Source organism: Xenia sp. Carnegie-2017, unplaced genomic scaffold (genome assembly GCF_021976095.1).
Source record: "Xenia sp. Carnegie-2017 unplaced genomic scaffold, XeniaSp_v1 HiC_scaffold_6, whole genome shotgun sequence".
In the NCBI taxonomy this organism is placed as follows: domain Eukaryota; kingdom Metazoa; phylum Cnidaria; class Anthozoa; order Malacalcyonacea; family Xeniidae; genus Xenia; species Xenia sp. Carnegie-2017.
The window spans coordinates 9,816,541-9,836,177 of record NW_025813526.1 but is presented as its reverse complement, the minus strand read 5'-3'; the positions used below and the strand labels follow the sequence as shown (position 1 = coordinate 9,836,177).

The 19,637-nt window shown below is 32.8% G+C and overlaps 1 protein-coding gene across 1 annotated transcript; it reads left to right on the top strand.

Annotated features, from left to right (window-relative positions):
* The first annotated feature begins 1,107 nt into the window (after positions 1 to 1,107).
* Positions 1,108 to 19,098, top strand: LOC124457090. The gene is made up of 5 exons (XM_047007380.1): positions 1,108 to 1,826; positions 5,319 to 5,406; positions 6,459 to 6,551; positions 9,089 to 9,348; positions 18,433 to 19,098. Exons 1-5 carry the CDS (start codon positions 1,821 to 1,823, stop codon positions 19,096 to 19,098), a joined length of 1,113 nt encoding a protein of 370 aa, XP_046863336.1. The 5' UTR covers positions 1,108 to 1,820.
* The last annotated feature ends 539 nt before the right edge of the window (positions 19,099 to 19,637 follow it).

Below are 19,637 nucleotides of genomic sequence, written 5' to 3'. Positions count from 1 at the left end.
TTGGAAGAAGTTCAAAATTGCTTGAACACACTTACACTATGCGGATTTGCAAGACATTGCATGATGAGGGCTGCGTTTTCTGAGTTGGAAGGTCAAAACTTTGAACTCAGAACAAGACATTTATAATTGAAATAACCCAACATTCTTTATCATAAATCGTGGATTTATGACCGTTTCGCTCAATGTCGGAGCTCGTCAGCATGTCTGGGAAAGTCGCAGAGAAATATACGTTAAGGGCTTCCAGCATAGAAGGCCTGGTTCGTTACAAACTTAGCAAAAAAATTATTTACGCTTCATCAACTTTTATATGGAATTGCACTTTTTAATGGTCTTGTCATATCTAAATGCTGATTTTTATGGAAACGATTTTATGTCAATATATCAAATGAAGTTGTGGACTAAAAGCAATTAAAATGTGTGTAGATGTTGATCGGTAGTTTATGGCTTCATTGTGAAGTTAAAAGTTTTGAGGTCAGTTTTGCTAATACTGACATTTCTCCTTTAACATAATGCCATTCATTGTCCTGTGTACAGTCATAAAACAAAAGTTACCTTAAATTTACTATGGGTGAATTTATTAGGTGCATAGGGCGTGGCTCTGTATGCAATAGCATTACAAATTTTTTTGCCAGATAAGCCACTGCTTTGAACAATTTTACAAAGCCCAACAATGTTCATTCGACATTTTGGCATCGGACAGAGGTCCAACTTGAAATAAAATGGAACAAATTAGAGCAAATAAAGAGAGGTCGATTGTGCACTAAAAATGAAGACACTAGACGAAATAAAGTTTTTTTGGTGCGATTTTTACAGCCAATAGACTCAGGGTCATTTGGATTAGGCCTTGTGCCATGCCATTGTCTGGAAACAAATGAAGAAATAAATAATATTGGTGCCTGCCATATCTTTAAGAAAAGCTCAAAATGTCGATACAACATCTTGTGTTTACCCCAAGTCATTGGCAATACGCGATTTAATAACAACTGGAAATCTAGTTCGACTTCAAAAACAGCAGTTTTACAATTAGAATCCTTTGATATTCAAAGATGTTCGTGGTCACCATACAGCTCTTCAATATCAATGGAAATAGAAGAAAAAAAATGCAAGTGAAGGATTTCACGATCCGTTCCACGAAAAATGCAGTGATGTCTCATCTTCTTTTAAAGGCGATTAGGTAGTGAAAAAGTATTAGGAAAGCTCCATTGAAACTGTTCAGGGTATATTGAAAATAAGTGTTGAAGCGCATACCCGAAAACCAGTGCAAATGCAAAGCGTTGCTCGAAACATAACTCGACGCTTTGCATCAAATGTCTGGAGGAATCCCGGGAAACCATTTTATTTCGGAAAGTGTTTTATTCAGTACTTGAGAACATGCCTGTCACAGTTGAGAACTATATCCATGGGGAATTCTTTAAGTACGTAAACAACGATGAAGAGTGCTTAGTTCCTCCCAATGAAAAGTCACACGAGTTTTTCTTAAAAGCACAGTGTCTTACTCATTTCAGTATGAAAATAGCAACGAAGAACTTATGCTTTTGCATCTTCAAGGTTCCAAATATTCACTCTACGATCCACAAATATCTACAACTAAGCCTTATGATGCTTTAACGTCTATAAGCAAATCAATTATTCTTAACAAAGAAACTTATTTTTGTGCAGGAAATTTATCATTTTATGTGAGCAATGAAGTCAAACGGCAACATAATTGTGCAAGTTTTGCGAAAGGATGGGACTTAGCAACCTGCCTAGATGTTATGGTTTCTCTTTTTTTATGACACAAGTAGCTACATACCAACAGAAGCTAAAGTCCTGAATCTATAATGAAGGTACATACTTTTTACTGCTACAGACAGCATTGACTATTCCATTTTATGTATTATATATTAAAAGGATTGTACTTTTGTTGCTATAATGTTTACATAGATTGTAGTTGAAAGTATTAAGGTTGAAAAAATATGCTGGAAATAACATTCTCTTGTGTTTTCTTATGTCTAACTCTGGTCACAAGGGTTTTGTAACAAAAATCTATAAATGTTCTGTTAATGCTTTTAGAACAATTTGGATTTGATTAATAAATGTTAACAACAAAATATTGAAATCAACATGCCCCTTTCGAAAAATTCTAAATTAATGTCAGAGTTTTTTATAGAGTAGTACTGGTAGTAGAATCTTTTAGAACCTAAAGACGTTTTAACTTTCTTTGGTAGTCTCTCGATAATTTTCAATCCATGTTCTACAAAGTCAATATTGCTTTTCCACCACACAGAAAGGAAAGACATACTAAATGTCATGTCAAATGTCATGTCAAGCTGAGTGTTTGCGTTATAATTGCAAACTTTGCTTCAGATAAATATACGCTTATGTTACTTTATTCAAATCCAGATTTTCAGAAGCAAGCAGAAGTCTTACACATTTTTCTCTAACTCCTAAATGGACGCATTGCTATATTGAATCAACGAAACTTCGAGACTTCTGCAACCTCCTTCAAATGATCTGGAAATATTAAAACACAACAATGTTCTCCAACATATTAGACAGCTTTAGCAAACGCAACGCGACGTCAACTAAGACGTCTAAATGTTGAGGAGAACTGGGTCGAGGACGACGTTTGTTGTCAAAATATTTCGGCTTAGCCTTTTTGAGACAGGAGTCGTGGACGTAAAAATTTATAGTTCACGTTCAAATAGTTTATTTTCTTCAAAGGGACGAGTAAAAAACAGTTATTTTTACGAAATACAAATGTTTGGTAAAAAAAGAGTGAGATGGAATTCAATATATGTTTGATTTTCAGTCGTTCACAGACGTAAATCGCAGCAAAATTTTGGAAATCAAGTTAATTAGCTTATGCACGTATTTTTGATGAAAATCTTCTGTTATTGCGTTGTTACATTAGAAATTTTGAAAGGATTTAATATTTGATTTTTTTCGTTTTTGACACAAACTTTTTATGTGAAAACATCATGAGAAATCTTTTATAAGTGTTCAAAGGAACTAATAGTATTTTTTTCAAGAATTTAATAGACACATGTGTAAAAGACATAAATTTCTAGGGATGCATGATAAGGATAATTGTTATATTGGTGGAAAAGAACTACTAAACCAATGGTTTTAGGCTTGTTCTCTTACTGCGAAAACATTTAAAAAGTAAAATTCCATACATGGAATCACTCATGCCAACTTATTTGGGTATTGCACGTATACCTCATTTCTTTAGAAAAATTTAATTCTTAAAATCAGGGTTTGTAATGAAGACTAGTTAAATTTCCTACCATAAATAGCTTTCGTACTAGAGCCCTCTATTTATAAAAGTTGGGACAACGGGTCTGGCGCGAGCGCGGAGCCGCCGTTTTCGATCCTACTTACAATACGAAATAATATTGAGTTTGTGTGATATTGGCTAAATGACCTAAATGACCAGCAATTCCGCATTTTTTAATGGAAATTTTAAATATATCATAATTGGCAATGAAGCCTTTGGCGTTTTTGTGAATAATTACTGCAAACAAAACTCAATTTTATGGATTTGAGCTACATTCGCGCTTGACTAGTTCGTGCTTTGAAACTCTTAGTGACCCAATTTAGGGTTTTTTTTACGTCTCCGAACGTATATTCTGGCAGTTTTCAACAACAGCACCAGTATATTTGTTTTCATTGCTTATAATTAACGTGCGATGAAGAAAATACTAGTTATTTCGAATGCATATTCTTGATCAGGAAAACGCGTAACTATACCTCAGATCTGAATGAATGCTTTGGCAGGTATAAAGTAAGTCAAAATAAATCACTGCAGCTTATTTTTGGTTATATTTACATTTCGAAACCGTAGAAGCAACTTAACTGGTAAAAATGTATTCTGTAAAAATTCTAGAATAATAACGTAATTCTAAAACTAAAAAGTAATTTGAATTTACAATTGAACTGCTATAATTTATTTTAAATTAAACTGTGCTTGGAATTGTTAGTGTTATCCATGGCTGGACAAGGCTTTGTTTTGAAGCACTGTAGTCATGAAATTTTGCTTAGGTATTACATATTTTGCAATGTGCTCCAAGCATAAAAATTTAATGCACACAGATTACAATGGTTTTGCTGGAAGATTATGACTTAAGATATTTGTTATTATGCAATAGTTCTTTAATAATCTATTAATCAAATGTGAAGTTGCTTATTTCTTTATTGCTTGTGAAACTGCGATTATAGTTGAAGTGTAATTCAAATGCAGAATGATATAGGCTTCTATTTGGTGAGGCATATGTTCAAAATGAACTTATTTTGTTCAATATAAAAGAATTCTGTTGTTTAAGAACTGTCTTGTTTGTTGCAATTGTTACTGTTTGTACAGACTTTGATATTACATATGAGTCTGATCCAATTTTAATCTAGCTTATAAAAGAGTTGAGTCGAAAACAATCATCGTCAATGAATCTTTATGTCAAGAGCAGTTTGAGAAAATAGTCACTGCGCGCAGTCCAATCTATGGTAAAGCTATTTCTTTCATGCTTCCCGATTCCATGATTCTATCGATATGTTGTCATATGAACTAGCTATAAAATAATTAATTATTATAGCCCATATCTCCAGAAAATCAAATGTTTTCTCATAATACAAGCAAACTTGCTGTAATCGCCATATAAACATTAATTCAAATTTCAAACGTAAGAACGAAATAGGCGGAAATTAATCAAATGACGGATGTTGTCCAATCAACATTTGCAAACAAGAAGCAAAACATGTCCCAACTTTTACAAATAGAGGGCTCTGTAACGAAATAGTCAAGCACAAGCTTTTCTTACACGATTTTTCCTGTCAGGAAACTAAGATTTATTTTTAGTTCCCACAATATGTGCTTTTTGTGTGTCAGCAAAATGGTAGCGAAACCTGGCAAGTTGCCTTTTATAATGCAATGCGGTTTTGAGTGTTTATTCCCTAGAAAATTTTTTTTATTTTATTATGTATTACTGTAAATTATTTTAATTTTGTTAATGTTAATAAACCCAAAGGAAACTTTGCATTTTATATGTAGAGATTCTGGCTAACTATTCAGGAAAAACATTTTTTCAGCTATTCTCTAGATATACCACATTTTTTTTAGTTCATCCCACCTATACAAAATTATCTGATTTTGTTGTTCACACTTCATTTTGTACACTTCTTAGATTAATTTTCCATATTAAAACATGTGCACTTGATTGATTTACTTCGAATTATTATTTATTGTACTTCCGTGTACAAAGTAAAAAAATTACATCACTATTTACAGTTGATTGTATGTGCAGCATTTTCCTCGAATACTAATCACAGAATTTTTTCTTATCTAGAAAAATTTAAAAATGCTGATTTTTATTGTTCTGGTTTCAAGTATATTGATTCAATTATGTTTGTACACAGGGTATTTAAACACTAAAGGTAATACTTGATGTAGGTAGTATTTTTCCAATATTTAAAAAGTTTCTTTGAAATTTGAGGTTGTATACATTTAGTTTACACGTAATTACTTTCAAAATTTATTTTAGCAACCGCTTTTATAAGTTCTTTATAATGTCAATTATATTACCATAGAGTAATTGTTATGCTAATAGCAAAATAGTGAATATTGTGATATGTTTGTCTTAAATAAGAGAAATAATAGAACTATTTTAACAACAGAAGTTTAAGAAATGACATTGAAGTTGTAAGGAAACAAAATAATGCCACTTTACCTTTTCATTCTAGGGTGTAAATATGGAGAGGGGTACTAATCAAAATAGGCAGGATGGTACAGCGGCTTTTCATAAATAAAATTACTTCTAACACATTAACAAAACAAACAAAGACAAATAACGAGAATTCAAGGCTAAAACTCTAAGAATGCACAACATAATAATTATTTTTGATACCATTTCATCCCAAACTATTATATATAACAATGTGGCTAACAATATAATATATGCATATGGTGTAAAAAAGCAAAACCATATAATATATTTTTTTGTTATTACAAAAACTAACAAAACTACCTTTTATCTCATTAAATCACCATTTTCAATCAATAGCAGGTACTTGGTGTTTTTTAAAATATTCTCTTTGGACAAAAAGTGTTTGTGAGATGCTTAAGCTTGTTGCAACCTAAAATTACAACTTGGTCAAACCTTTTTTATGACCTGCAATGTTTTCATACACAACAAAACAACATTCAACAACTTATTATAATCTACTCTTAAATCATTCTAAAAGAAGAAAAGATGTGCCATTCTTGCTCACTCACAAATGCAAAGAGCATTTTCGAGTGACTATTTTGGGGCATCTACTATTCTACTCAAACTTATTAAGCACTTACGTGTATTCATTTGTTAGCGCATTTGTAGCTCTTATCATTTTTGTACTTAACTTCACCTGTCCTTGTTGGTGCTACGTATGCATTATTTTCTTCTGATTTTTCTTCATGAACTAAAATAAAAAGTGCAATATTAATCTTCTAGATTATTCATCATATGGACAACAGCCAAAACTAAAAATGTGGGCAGAGAAACTCTTCTCACAGATTGCACCTCAAACGCTGCAAATCATAGAAAGTAAGAATTTTATATAGCATTGGTTGTAGTGAAAAGAACAATAAATTATAACAGCCCATTTTTAAAAATATTTGAATTTTTAATGTTTTTACAGAGGTTTGATTAGGAATTTTAAATTCATAAGCAGTAGCTTGCTTATGACATTTTTATAGCTTTAACAATCAATTGAGCTACTGCAGTCTAATTTTGAAAACACTGGATCATCTTTTTTTGTATTTTTTTTTTGTCTTTTTGAGTAACGTTTTGCAAAAATGTACCATGGCATTTAAAGGATAATATGACTATGAAAGAGGATTCAAAAACAAAAACAGATGTCAAAAACTGTTCAATTTCACCTCCTCTCCCCCTCCCCCATGAGGATGTTTCTGAAAAATATAATATGTAATTGGTGATGCCTGAAAGTTTGTAGTACAACGAGGTCTTTCGAAAATGATTGTAAAATGTATTCAGCTTTATGCTTCTGCTCATCACTAGGCTTTTTTGAAATTCATATAACTGTCTACAAAGGAATAAAGTTTTTTTTTAATGAACTATAATTTCACTGATTGTAAAGGAAAACTTTCATGAAATCCATTCTTATTTTCAATAGTATAACCTTTTTTCCGTTTAGTTGATAAAAAAGTTGTTAAAAATCCTATAAAATTTTAGAGCTTTAAAGTTCCAAGTCTTTAAATAACATTTGCGAAATTGTTGAATGCAGCTGCTGATTTCTAATATAGAAATCTAATTCTCTACTGACAAATTTCCTTGTTTGAATTGTCTTAATCTGTGTTGTATAAGGTCGCAATTTTGATACTGCAAAAATTCGGACATATATGTCGAGAATCTTGTTTCAGGGGCAAAAAAATTAAGTTACAAGGCAACAATATAGTATTTTACGTACGAATGTTCAAAGTTCCTTTTTTCATTTTGCTTTATTCGACGACTACGTTATTCTTAAGACTAAAGGGAAGAATGCTACTTATCAAGTTGCTTAAATGAGATAAAGTGTTATATACCGGTATAAAATAAACAATAGGTTGGAACGCTCATATAAGTATATGAAACAGGTAAATGAACGTATTTCAAATATCATTAAAACCCCTGTTGGTTTAAATACTTTATGCTGTCAACCATTTTTCATAAAAATACGTTCTGCAATGCATAAGATGTCGTTTACTATACCAACGAATAAATTTGCTTTTGACTCGTATTCATTTATATGTATTTCTATTTTTTTAAACAGTTTGTCTTGTTTATTGTTCTTTTTTGTTATAATAAATATTACGAGGAAAACATAGAAATTTTGGTTTGATTAAGGTTTGAGCTTTATTGTGGTATTACATGCTTGTCAATGATAGATTAACGCTTTATTTCTCTTTTTTTTTGTCTTTTGAATTTGATCTTTTCTTTGATCTTGCTATACGACAAGGCATTGAGAGCGTTAAAGAAAGCATCATACCAACTTTACATGTATAACATTAATTACAGCCCAATCACTAAAAATAAGTAGAACGGTTAATGATAAAGACATAATTTGGACATCATTCTTGAGTTTCAACGGGACAGAATTATGAAAAAAACTAAAAATTAGCTTAATTTTGTTTAATTCTTCTGTAGAGACACACAATAAACTTTACAATGAAAACTTAAAAACTTTAAACGTCACACAGACTTAATGGGAAAGAAGAAAAGCAAAAACTTTTAAAAAACTAAAGATCAAAATACACCACCCTGTGTTCCATTGCTCTTCCTTCTCCCTTTAAGGAATTCAACTTTAAATCATTTTGGGCTTAAACTCAAACTTTCCACAGATGTCATAATTTCTAGTCGACACGCTCTTTTATTTGCAACAAACCTGTGATAAACAAGAAAAGAGAAGCCAAATTTTTACCCTGGTTGTTTGTTGTGGTTTTTAAATTTTAATGTCTTTTTAATGCTTATTTTGACTTTCTGTGCGTATAGCAGATATTGATTCTTCTGTTTTTTGGGCTACATTCTCACAAGGTAATTACTTTCAAATGGTGTTTTATTTGCCAAAATTTCTTTTCCTACTGCAATTGCCAAATTTTGATGTGTGATGAAGAAGTTGAAAACAACTTCCGTAGCTAAAAGCGATCTAATACGATATCAACTGGTTAACTATAAAACTCACGTTCAACATCACGTAAAAATGCATCCTTCCGCCGACAATTTATAAGCATTTGAAACTAACAAAAGTTTAGCAAAGTTTTCCAAAAGATACGGAACATTAATTATATATTTGTTTTGCAGAAAATAATGATAACAGATATTTATGTATTTTAAACTTTTCTCTTTATAATTTGTATGTAATAAAAACATTATTTACTGACAAGCATGCATGACTGAAAGTTTTGGGTGAACAAATACGCTTTTCCTTTGGTCTAGGTCGCTAAGTGCTCGATGTTAAGACTTCTACCATTTGGCATTTAGTAATCAATCTCCTAACCCTGAAAAGAACTCAAAACAACTTTCCTGTTCCTATAATCAAGTTAACTTTTGATAAAAAGTGTTTTTTATTAATGTTTAAATTACAGATTTTGGCAGTATTTTTGATGGGGACTTATCAAGCAACCTCACATGGAGGTTTGACTTTAGTTATCTCACGCAACGAAAATTTTGCTACAGCTATAAGGAGATGACAAGTTTTAACCCTAATGGAAAAAATGGGGACTTTTCCAATGCAGTTGAATTTGCAAAAGGAGGGCTTGTTTTGTTCGAGGATTATGGTTCTGGTGTATTTCAACGTTTGGCAATGATTCACAAACTAGAAAAAAATGACCATGTTTTCTTTGAGGTAAGAATAAAAATACCTTCCAATCAAATTGGCTAATACAAGTACTTTAAAAGTAAACTCGAAGTAAAATTTCTAATGAATTCAGTATAATGCGTCAAAATAAAAAACATTATTAAGTATTTCATGTCGTCGAAATAAAAACACCATTATGTGAGCGTCAAATGTTTGTTGCTCGATGTAAGTTAAAGAACATGTATTGTTCTCTTTATGAAATCCATCCTTTTTTGGAATATTTTTGTTTGCAACAAGCGACAGCCAATAAATAACGCTAAATATTGAATCAATTGGCCTGCTTGCAGATATTAATCTGGGCCACAAAATATAGAGCCTATTCATCGTTAAAATGCAAGTACATCCAATGATTACTGAATATAATGAACAACTTCAAACCTCTCTCAACAACACCGAACGCCACTGAACACCTCTTAATACCTCTCAACACCACTTAACAGAGTGTCCAAATTCTCTAAACACGTTGAGTCGACAATGTTGAATATATGTTGAGTAAACAAGTTGAGTTCAGCTTTAAATCCCACAACATTTAATGAGTTTCCTTCCCTTGGAGATATAGAATATAATAACACTGGAGGCTATTTAGCCGAGTGGCTTTGGAAATGTTTAATTTACGCAAAAGCTGTACTAAACGACTTTATTTCATTATTTACTTTGGTAGTTATGTACTCCGTTATTTAAATAGAAATATTTTCTCTGGAGAAAAAATTTGAAACGTGATATTGTTGCATGCTTTTCGACTTTACATAAATTAAATATAGATGAGTGTAAAAATACGTCATGTGTGAAGGTTTAAATAGGTTGTGTGCATTTATTCTCCTGGGAAAGTGTAGAAAATAGGTAAGCAGTATAGAAGAGTCGTGTTCAGAAGAAAAAAAATCGTAATCAACAGGGGAGTTCAGTTGGACAAATGTATTGATAGTTAGAAATATGTTAAGGCAATTGTAAAGAGTGCGATTAATAAGGAAATGGAAGTGTGCCATGTTTCTAATGACAGGATGATAAAGAAATAAAAGTATATTCGTGATTTAATCAGGTAAGATAGATACTTATCCAATTATCGGAAAATTAGAAAACGATCATCGACGTAGCGTTTAATATCGACGACGATAAATAATCATCGACCCAACGTTTAAGCTAGGAGATAAAGATATTAGCCTATTAAAGACGTAGAGGGGTAACCCATTCTTCGTATTGGGCTTTTGGAACGGCTCATTAGAAGTCTTATCTTTGAATATCATGTTCAAATTAAAAATTCGGTTTCTGCTTGGCAAATCTTCTGCAACGACTTTAATGAAATGTTTAAAAAGTTAAAAAATTTGTATGTTTAATTTCCCAGACATTGAGCAACTGTTATCTATATCAATTTTTACTTTATGTATTACGTTATAAGAATCATTATTTTTTACATGTAGTTTGCATGAATTTTGAACCCACTCAAATGATGTTTTACACATTTAGTGTTAATTAAGCACCCTCGCTAAGAAAATCCAACACTATTATTAGTGGTAATAAAACATGCTTGTATGTAAAAGCAAAAGTGGCACTATTTCAGATTTGGTGGTGCTTAAAGAGCACTATTATCCATGATAATGTAATGCCTCCTCGTTGTTTTAAATAAGCATCAATAAAGTTGTTAGTTTGACACCTTGAAAACAAAAAATTAATTTTTTTTTTTCTGTTATGAATGTTTGGGTATTTATTCGAAGAAGTACTTTTATCAGACAATTTTTTGAAAATTCACCTCAAACGAGAGCAAAATTTAATGATTGAGCCCAATTGATTTGTTAGAAAATGTGAGGATTCCATGCTAATCTCTGCTTTATTTTAGTATGATTTCATTGTATGGATGGGTTTGTTTTTCATGTTGAATCGATAAAATGTAACACCCCTGGTTTCCATTAGACAGTCGAGATAAAACATACCTAATCAGTAGACAGGGTACAGGTATAGAACCGCCGACATCAGCATTTTTCACGGAGCTCTTACCTGTGTCAAATAGTTTCAAGTCTTTCAAAGTCCACCGGACGCCGCGTGTCAACTGGAAACCGACTAAGAATGCTTTTGACTGGTTTATTTGATGAATGGGAAATGAGGCATGGATTAATTGAAGGGAAAGATTGCTTGTTACTGCTAAAACATACAAGTATTATATCATTTTTTGCCGATATAGAAAAGAGGTTACGATTTTATAAAGTGACTAGTTTTCTTCTTACAATAAAAATAGCTTTAAAAGTTGACATTTAGTTAGCAAAAAAATTTAAGGAAACATTTGATATTGACGAAGAGTAACAAACTTAAGGGAAACGTCAAAATTATACAAGATAAATTGTTGAAGTGTTATGCCAAGAAATAGAGTTCATAATATCCAGCCTTGTTGCTAAAGACTGTTACGGCTGCAGTGTTAATCACCCTTCGCAAGGACGCCATGATTGTTTGATGATGGCGAACAATGAAAGAATATTATTTTACATTAATAATGCCGTATTGAAAATTTATGAAGAAGATTTAATGAATCGTTCTTCAATACTTTAAGTGCCCTTAGTCCTAAGTAAACGGGCTAGAATTGATCAAGTATATACATACAAGGACGGAGCAAAAAAAAAACCAAATGAAAAACGAAACAATGAACTTTTTGAATTAGATTTATAAATCTTTACTTTATTAATCAGTCATTAAATAGGTAATGAAGCTTGTCATAAAGGCTCTGAAGATAAAAATAAAAATTACCACAACGTAAAATTTTGAACAAATCTTCGTAAAACATAGAACTATAATTCAACAACATTCGATAGTTAAAAATGCTGTCAAAAATATTATCGGCAATTCTCCCTCGCTTCAAGGCATAATGGTTAATCCTTATCAAGAATAGGGAACCGTTATAGATCACCGTCTAAAAATATCGAAAGTCGTAAATTTTTAATTAGTTTTGCTTAATGAATAGTTGGAAAGAAACAGAACAATCAGGTGCACGTGCTGGTCTATTGTGCCAGAAAGAACTTGCTCAATACTGTTTAAGTCCTAACTGGTGTTTATTCTGGTGCATGTAGCAATTGCCCGGCATTTTGAAATTAGAGAATCGATGCACTTTCGAGTTTTGTACTCTTTGACAGCACTAAAGCAACATGGCAACCATGAAAGACGTGGCCGTTCAAGCAGTTCTTTAAAGAAACACAAGATTTTGGTGGATGAAGGCGTAAGCGGAACTTCGTCTTTTTTAACAAAATGAAAATTTAAGCTTTGGCTGTTGCTGGCTAGTATCTGTGCAGTGTTTCAATTAATATGCCGTTAAAAGTACCGTCGGTAATCTCCGTCTTTTCAGTGTGGCATGGTTAATCCTTAACCGCTATAGATCACCGTCTAAAAATATCCAAAGTTATAAAATCTTAGCGTAATAAAAGACTTCCAAAAATGTTTTCTGTATTTTAACACTACTTTAAACCATTTATGTTTTAGCATTTGTAAAACTTGCAATCGTAATGATTTTGTCAAAGTTTCAGGGGAAAAGCATCAGTATGCCGATTGCTTCAAAATTTGTCGTTCACTATCTCGTTTTTATGCGCACAAAATGTCACGTTGGTCAAAGGGGACTGATTTGCATTAGCTTGTGAGAAATCGTTTCGATGTCATAGTGTTCAAACGATCAACGAATGTCTGATATATTTACCGCAGTTCGCATCATCGTGGAATATCCGTTATGTTTTTAACACAAAATCTATTCCTTCCTGGTAAACAGTGAATTATGTTTTTAACACAAAATCTATTCCCTCCTGGTAAACAGTGATGAACGATTAGTCTTAAATCTCGTTACATGAACATTTTTAAAAACCCAAGAGATTGTTTGGGTATTTCAACGTTGGACGTCAAATGTACAGGAAAAAATCCAATTATCTTTTGGAGACATTCCAAGACACCACGTGCCGCCCTTATGACTATCTTGTGCTGGATATGCATTAACACCTGATAATATGCGTGTTAGAACAAGCATTTTACTAGGATGAAAGCATATTGCCTATGTACTTAAACGATAAAGGACCACAAGAGGATTCATTTGAGCATCATGTCTCGAATAACAAAGAAAAATCTTTTCAATCAGAAGGGTGGAAATGTACTGACTGCGTTACTACCACCTTTTTTTAAATGTGCTAGGATGTTTGCTGACAAAATGAAGCGTGCCAGACGTATGATTTCAGTGCCTAAAGAAGTTCATAACATGCACAAGCTTACAACAAAAGTAAAAACTAGAAACTTCGCTCATTACAATGAATATCTTACATAAAAATTGCTTACATTCTCGTGTTCTTAAAAGCAAAATTTTTCAATATCAACTTTGAACAATTCCTCACTTAAAACAACAAAAAGATAGTGGAATACCTATGGTACGGGTAACGGATGCAGTCGATGGCAAAGAAAAGGAAACTGTAAAAAGGGACGAAGGACAGAGTTTAGCTGACTCCACAATTGTTGAAAATGTTCCAAAGACAGTGCGTGACTGTGCGACAGCTATAATGCATTGTCTTACAACGCACCTGATGTTATTGCAAGGGATGCATATGGACAAATGAAACTTGATGGTATCACTATTTCTCAATCAAACATATCCGACTTAGTTGGAGACGCTCTGAGAAGAAGAAGGAATTCCAAACCAAGAGGTTCCAAATAATTTTTTCGTATATTGTCGAAAATAAACATTCCTCGGGATCTGATTCAAAATGAAACAAGATGCAACGAAGCCCAAAGTTTATCGAGCGAAGAAGAAACGCGTAGTCTTTCAACTTCAACAACACCAAAAGCTTCATTTAAACCTAAAAAACTCATTTCCGCTTGTTGACCTATTAACTTAGGATGTAATTGATCATTTTTTAATTAATGCTACATTTGTTACTAATCTCCTGAGTATTGTTACATTTATTAGGATAATGTAAACACTCATAAAAAAATTAAGTCACAATAAAAACGTTTTATTCAATTTACATTTTAGATAATGCATGACTGATTGTTGTTATTACTAGCTACATTTTTAATAAGAAAATGTTCGCTTACAAAACGCGATACCTTGCTGTCGTTTAAAATAGTATATCAATTAAAGGTGTGTACAATTTTATTCATACTATGCACTCGAACTCTTTGGCTGAGGTGAAATACGCAATACTGTCCACATACATCTGTCCAAATACTTTGTAATTCACGTTTATTAAAATTCCAATTAATGTTTCAAAGAATCCCGAAAAACGTACGACATTTTCAGGTGGCTATCCATAGCTATCAAAAATGCTGCTGTTTCCTCAAAGTAAAAGCCACCCAATGTGTTCCTGGTTTTCCACTGATATCTGTGTTTGCGGCAAAATCTATTGGGTAACTGCTGATTTTTTTTTGGGACGACAATCGGCAGGAACCGAGAATTTCTTGCTCGCAACAGGGTCGGATCTTAATGCAGTCAAAATTTGCCAGTTGTTCATTTAGCCAATATAGTCATGAGTGAAGTTTCTTTCGGAGTTTATGCGAATTATATACTCAAAATCTCCATAGCAAACAAGACAAACTGTATCAGTTGGCGGTGCTGAGAACTGTAGGTCAATAGCAAGGTTTCCATTAAAATGGCTCGACGAGCTACTCATATCAGGCGTCAGAGCAGCTCCAAATAGAGTAAAACACTTAGGATAATCCTAATTGGGATTTTATTGCCTGTATCGTATCGATGCTCGTAAAGATCGAGAGTAATACTTCAACAAATCTGGGATTGTCGCCAAAGGACAACTTGATCGGTTTATATGGTGCAGATTCTCCATTCACTGAAATAGCTAGCGATGATATGTTGGAATGTTCAAAATTGAAAGGGTTTTTTTAGCCCTGCTAAATTCTGCACTTTCCACAAGACCAATGACAATTGATTTAGGAGCGAGACCATTTAAAGGTTATCTTTTTGCAGCAAAGGGTTTCCTGAAGGAATAATAAAACTCTTGAAGTCTACGTGACGTATGCGGTAAATAGCTGGACCTTTTAAAGAGTAACTTTGTTACCCAAAGACGCACTAGGATTCACTATAACTTTGCGAATTTTAAGATACACCTCTACCAGCTTTACTTTAAAAGCAGTGTCGACAACTGACGACACAAGAAAAATATCGTGTACGCACGATAGGCATATTTTTCTCTTGCTTGTGTGACAAACTTTGTAAAAAATTATTCATCTGCCCAACTTTGGCATCGGCATCAAGATTCTGCCCGTTGGCTTTGGTCATTTTGCTCTTACTACCAACATCGTTTTAGACAAGTCAACGCAATCTTCAAATCCTGGCGATTTGAAAGTAAGCGGCCCGTTGTCAGACACATTAGATAGAGGAAGATGATCAACCCAATGCCCTTTTTTATAGCGGTTTGTCTTGGTGGCATATAGGATAGATCAAGTTCACTTTTTGTACATTCTTATGATTTCGGATAAACAAATTCCATCTTTTTAACAAAATTATCCTCTTCTATAGTTGTTCTTCGTCTCTTGGGCTATCGGCGAATGGCCCTGGAAGGTGAAGGTTTACTCTTTTTAGGTAAATGTTTGGTTTGTATCACGCCTGGTACTCCACACTACTATATCGTACTTAATAAAGTTCTTAACTGTCTATTCTTTTGAGCAGCTGATGCATAACTCTTTGTAATTTTTTGGTTAATGAAGATTTACCAAATGGAAGAAGATTAAATTTGTATTGACTAAAAGGCGTATTAAATGTCGTAAGATAGCTTGAAGGATCATCCAGCGTATGTCTGCCAAAATCTGCATCCACTCCATCGAGCACTAAGAAATATGTAGGTCGAAATTAGCCTAGATACGACTTCTTTAACAGTAAAGAGAGGGTAATACTCTCGTTGATTGGCTTCGTTAAGAAGATGTCTTTTCCCTGTTACCATGTGCAAAAATCATTTTTTTACTTTTTGTAGATGGTTAATTTTACCAATTTTCTGCATTCAATCTAATTCTTCTTTAATTTTCATTTTAATAGTTACAGGAACACGTTGCAGCGAATCAACCTTCGGCTTTACAACTTTTTCATCTTTTCATTTGATGCTTTATAGGTAAACAACCAATATCGGAATATTTATTAATAGTATTGTCAGTAATGGAAATAGGATTAACATCTACAGTTCTCTTCACCATACACAAACGCTCGGTATTGGGTAGACAGGAAATAGGCTTCCCATTATGTTTTGCAACATAGAAAAGAAGATTGAATTGTTTGTCTTGGTAAAAAAATTTTATCACTGCATGTCTCATGCTTTGGATAGTGTCTCCAATATATGATGTTAGATTTTTATTTGATTTAGGAATTTATTGACCACTTTCTGTGATTTTGTCAAACAATTTTTGTGGAAGCACATTACACTTAGCTTCGGCGTGAGGGTGTCCACCTACACCTTTACAGAATGCTAGCCAATCTTGAGATAGGAATGTTATACGACCTTGCGCTTTTGTACTTCTTTCATATTCATTCGATTGCCGACTTTTAAACATTTAATTTGTTGTTAGGCGGAAGTGCATGAGCAGTACCGACAAACAACTCATCATCTTTAATTTTATTATACGTTGGTTTTAAATTTTTTGTAGACTTCAGACACACCCATGTTTTTCGTATAAAATTGTCGCAGACTTTTCCAAAAGCTGGACATTGCTTTTGAAGAATTCCCCTCTCCCACATACGCACACCATTTCTACCGATCTTATTGATACCACACACAATGCGATATGTAATAAGTTTGCCCCACATGCCTCCAATATCACAATTTTGAGTTACGTTTTCGCAAGTCAGTAAAAAAGAGCTAACTGACTAAGACGGACATTGTTTTCTCTTAGGAAATAAATGTTTTTGAATGTTAAGTTCATAAGCGGTCCGCAAATTCCTTCAAACTTCTTCACTTTAGTATCTGGGTAGTCTTTATGCTATTCTTCTTTTATACGTAAACGAATTGTATCTTTTTATTTCGACTATGTCCATCAGTAACAATATATATTTCATAGTTCTGTTTGAAACCACACCAATTTTCTGAAATTTATTATGAGGTCTTGTGTTTAATGCCTCAAATTTAAAAAGTGCAGGCTGCATACATGCTACATAAATATTCTACTTCATTAATATTTATGTTAATACATAGAAGTGACGTCGCAGGAGTTTTGATTTCATGTTTAATTCTTAACTAAATTCTTCTTTGTTTAGGAATATATGTTTAGAAAATAAGCGTAATTGGTTCTTTTCGAAAATCAATTCCTTTGCTTCAATGAATAAATGGTGCATTTAGGACGGTCAAAATTGCCTCCACATAAAAAAGGAATAAGGCCTGTCAATGTATAAAACTCATTTGAATACTTTTGAAATACAGTTAAATTTATGCAGCTAGCTAAATCAGTATATGAGCATGATTCTTCATGTTCATTTTAGACACAATGCATAATAGCTTTGTTAATTAGAACATGTAAAATCTTAAATGGAGAAAGTTTTCCTGCTATAATAAGGGAACTGTAATGTTTTGTTAATAATGTCCCACAAGTACTAATTGAAAGAAGTTTCCTATCTTTTTGCCGATTAAAACTAATTACTCTTGAAACCATTTTCATGCAAATAGATTTAAAATTGGTCTTTTCAGACCCAGTATAGGCCGTCAGAGCGACTCTTTACACTTAGTGTGAAAAATATTTTAAACGCCATGTTTGCTAAAATGACTCCACGATCAGTACCATTCTCAGCATTTTAATTAAATTTTGTTTAGCTTGTTGACTTACAAACTACATAAACGTCATTGAACAAATATATCGATGAAAACCTTTGAACACAAAAACATCTTTTGGGATTGAAATTTTTTCAATATTAATTCAATACAAAAAATACAATGATAAATTAACTGCTTGCAAATTGAAAAATCGAAATATTTTTTAGCGAATAAATCGTAAGGAAAAAAATTTACTTCATAAATATTTAAAATGACTTTTAAACGAATTATGTGTCCATGTATTATATATTTGTGGTTTCCAAGCAAACTATATTATTTGGCTGTAATGTTTTACATTTACAACGTGTTTTCTTTGTAGATAGATGGTGAAGAGCTTATTGAAATTCCAGTCTTCGTGAATAAGTCATTTAATTACCCATTTCCAAAGATTTTTTTGCGGCTAAATGATAAGGGAAGAAACAGAGCTGGCTTGTACGTAACACATCCAATATCTTATGCCAAAAGTTTTCGCATTATAGTAAGATGGCCAGGAAGTGATCATATTGAAACAAACACGGCGTGGAACGAATCTTTTGTATGCCGCACAACGGGAGCACTATGTAAGAATGTTTTCTACCATTCGGTTATTTCCAATAAATTGGCACAAGGAACAGAAATTAAAACTCATTTCAAGGACTATGTTTCACAACAGCCTTTATCAAAAGAAAATTTATTGCGAGGATTTACAAATGCACTTTCAATAATGGCAAATGATCCTGAAAAATTTGCTCCCGGATTAGGAAGAAAATGTTCACTATTTTGTCGAAGAGTTAAACCGGGAGAAGACATCGTCTTATTTGAAGCTAACAACGGATCTCACGTAATTCACTCACTACGTCTTAGAGTTTATGATATGTTAAATGGCCAAACTGTAATCTCACAAAATTGGATGCGAATTCTTATAACCATGACATGGGACAACAAAGAGCCACAAGTCAAGGACATTCCATTGGCAGGAATTTTAATACTGGTCTTGATTACATAAGAGAAGTGAAGAGTTTAACAACAGGACTAAGGAATATGACCTGTGAATTAATGGGTGCAGAATCATATAGAATGAAAACGTTTGACTGGACGGCTTATCTTTATTATGAAATGCCATTCTGGAAGTCTGCAAAAATTATTGTCAGGATACCTGATGGATACAAGCCTGCAATAATTTGTTCGCAGTTCTCAGTAAAGGAGTTGGACTTTAAAAAATATCACCGGCAATTAACTGGCTACTTCAGTGCGCAAGTAACTCAAGTTAAAAAACTTAGCTTGAAAAATATAAATCTATTTCACTTAAAAAAGCAATGGGGACATGTTGTTGCTGTCAACTACTTTTCAAAAATAGTTGGTTTTAAAACAATAATAGAAAATGATGTAATGATTGAAACAAATGGTGCTAATTCCCCAATTTTCCCTGGTACAGGACTGGAAGATTTTTTCCACTATTTCTTTGGTTTTAATAGTGTTAGAAACAGCTCATCTCCTTTCAATGGTAACCCTCTCTTCATAAAATATGGTCGACTGTTTTTAATA

What these genes read in the sequence shown, in the direction of transcription:
- LOC124457090 (XM_047007380.1), top strand. An exon ending in AACGCTGCAAATCATAGAAA is followed by an intron (nt 6,552 to 9,088) that starts GTAAGAATTTTA and finishes TTTAAATTACAG; the next exon opens with ATTTTGGCAGTATTTTTGAT. An exon ending in ATGACCATGTTTTCTTTGAG is followed by an intron (nt 9,349 to 18,432) that starts GTAAGAATAAAA and finishes TTTTCTTTGTAG; the next exon opens with ATAGATGGTGAAGAGCTTAT.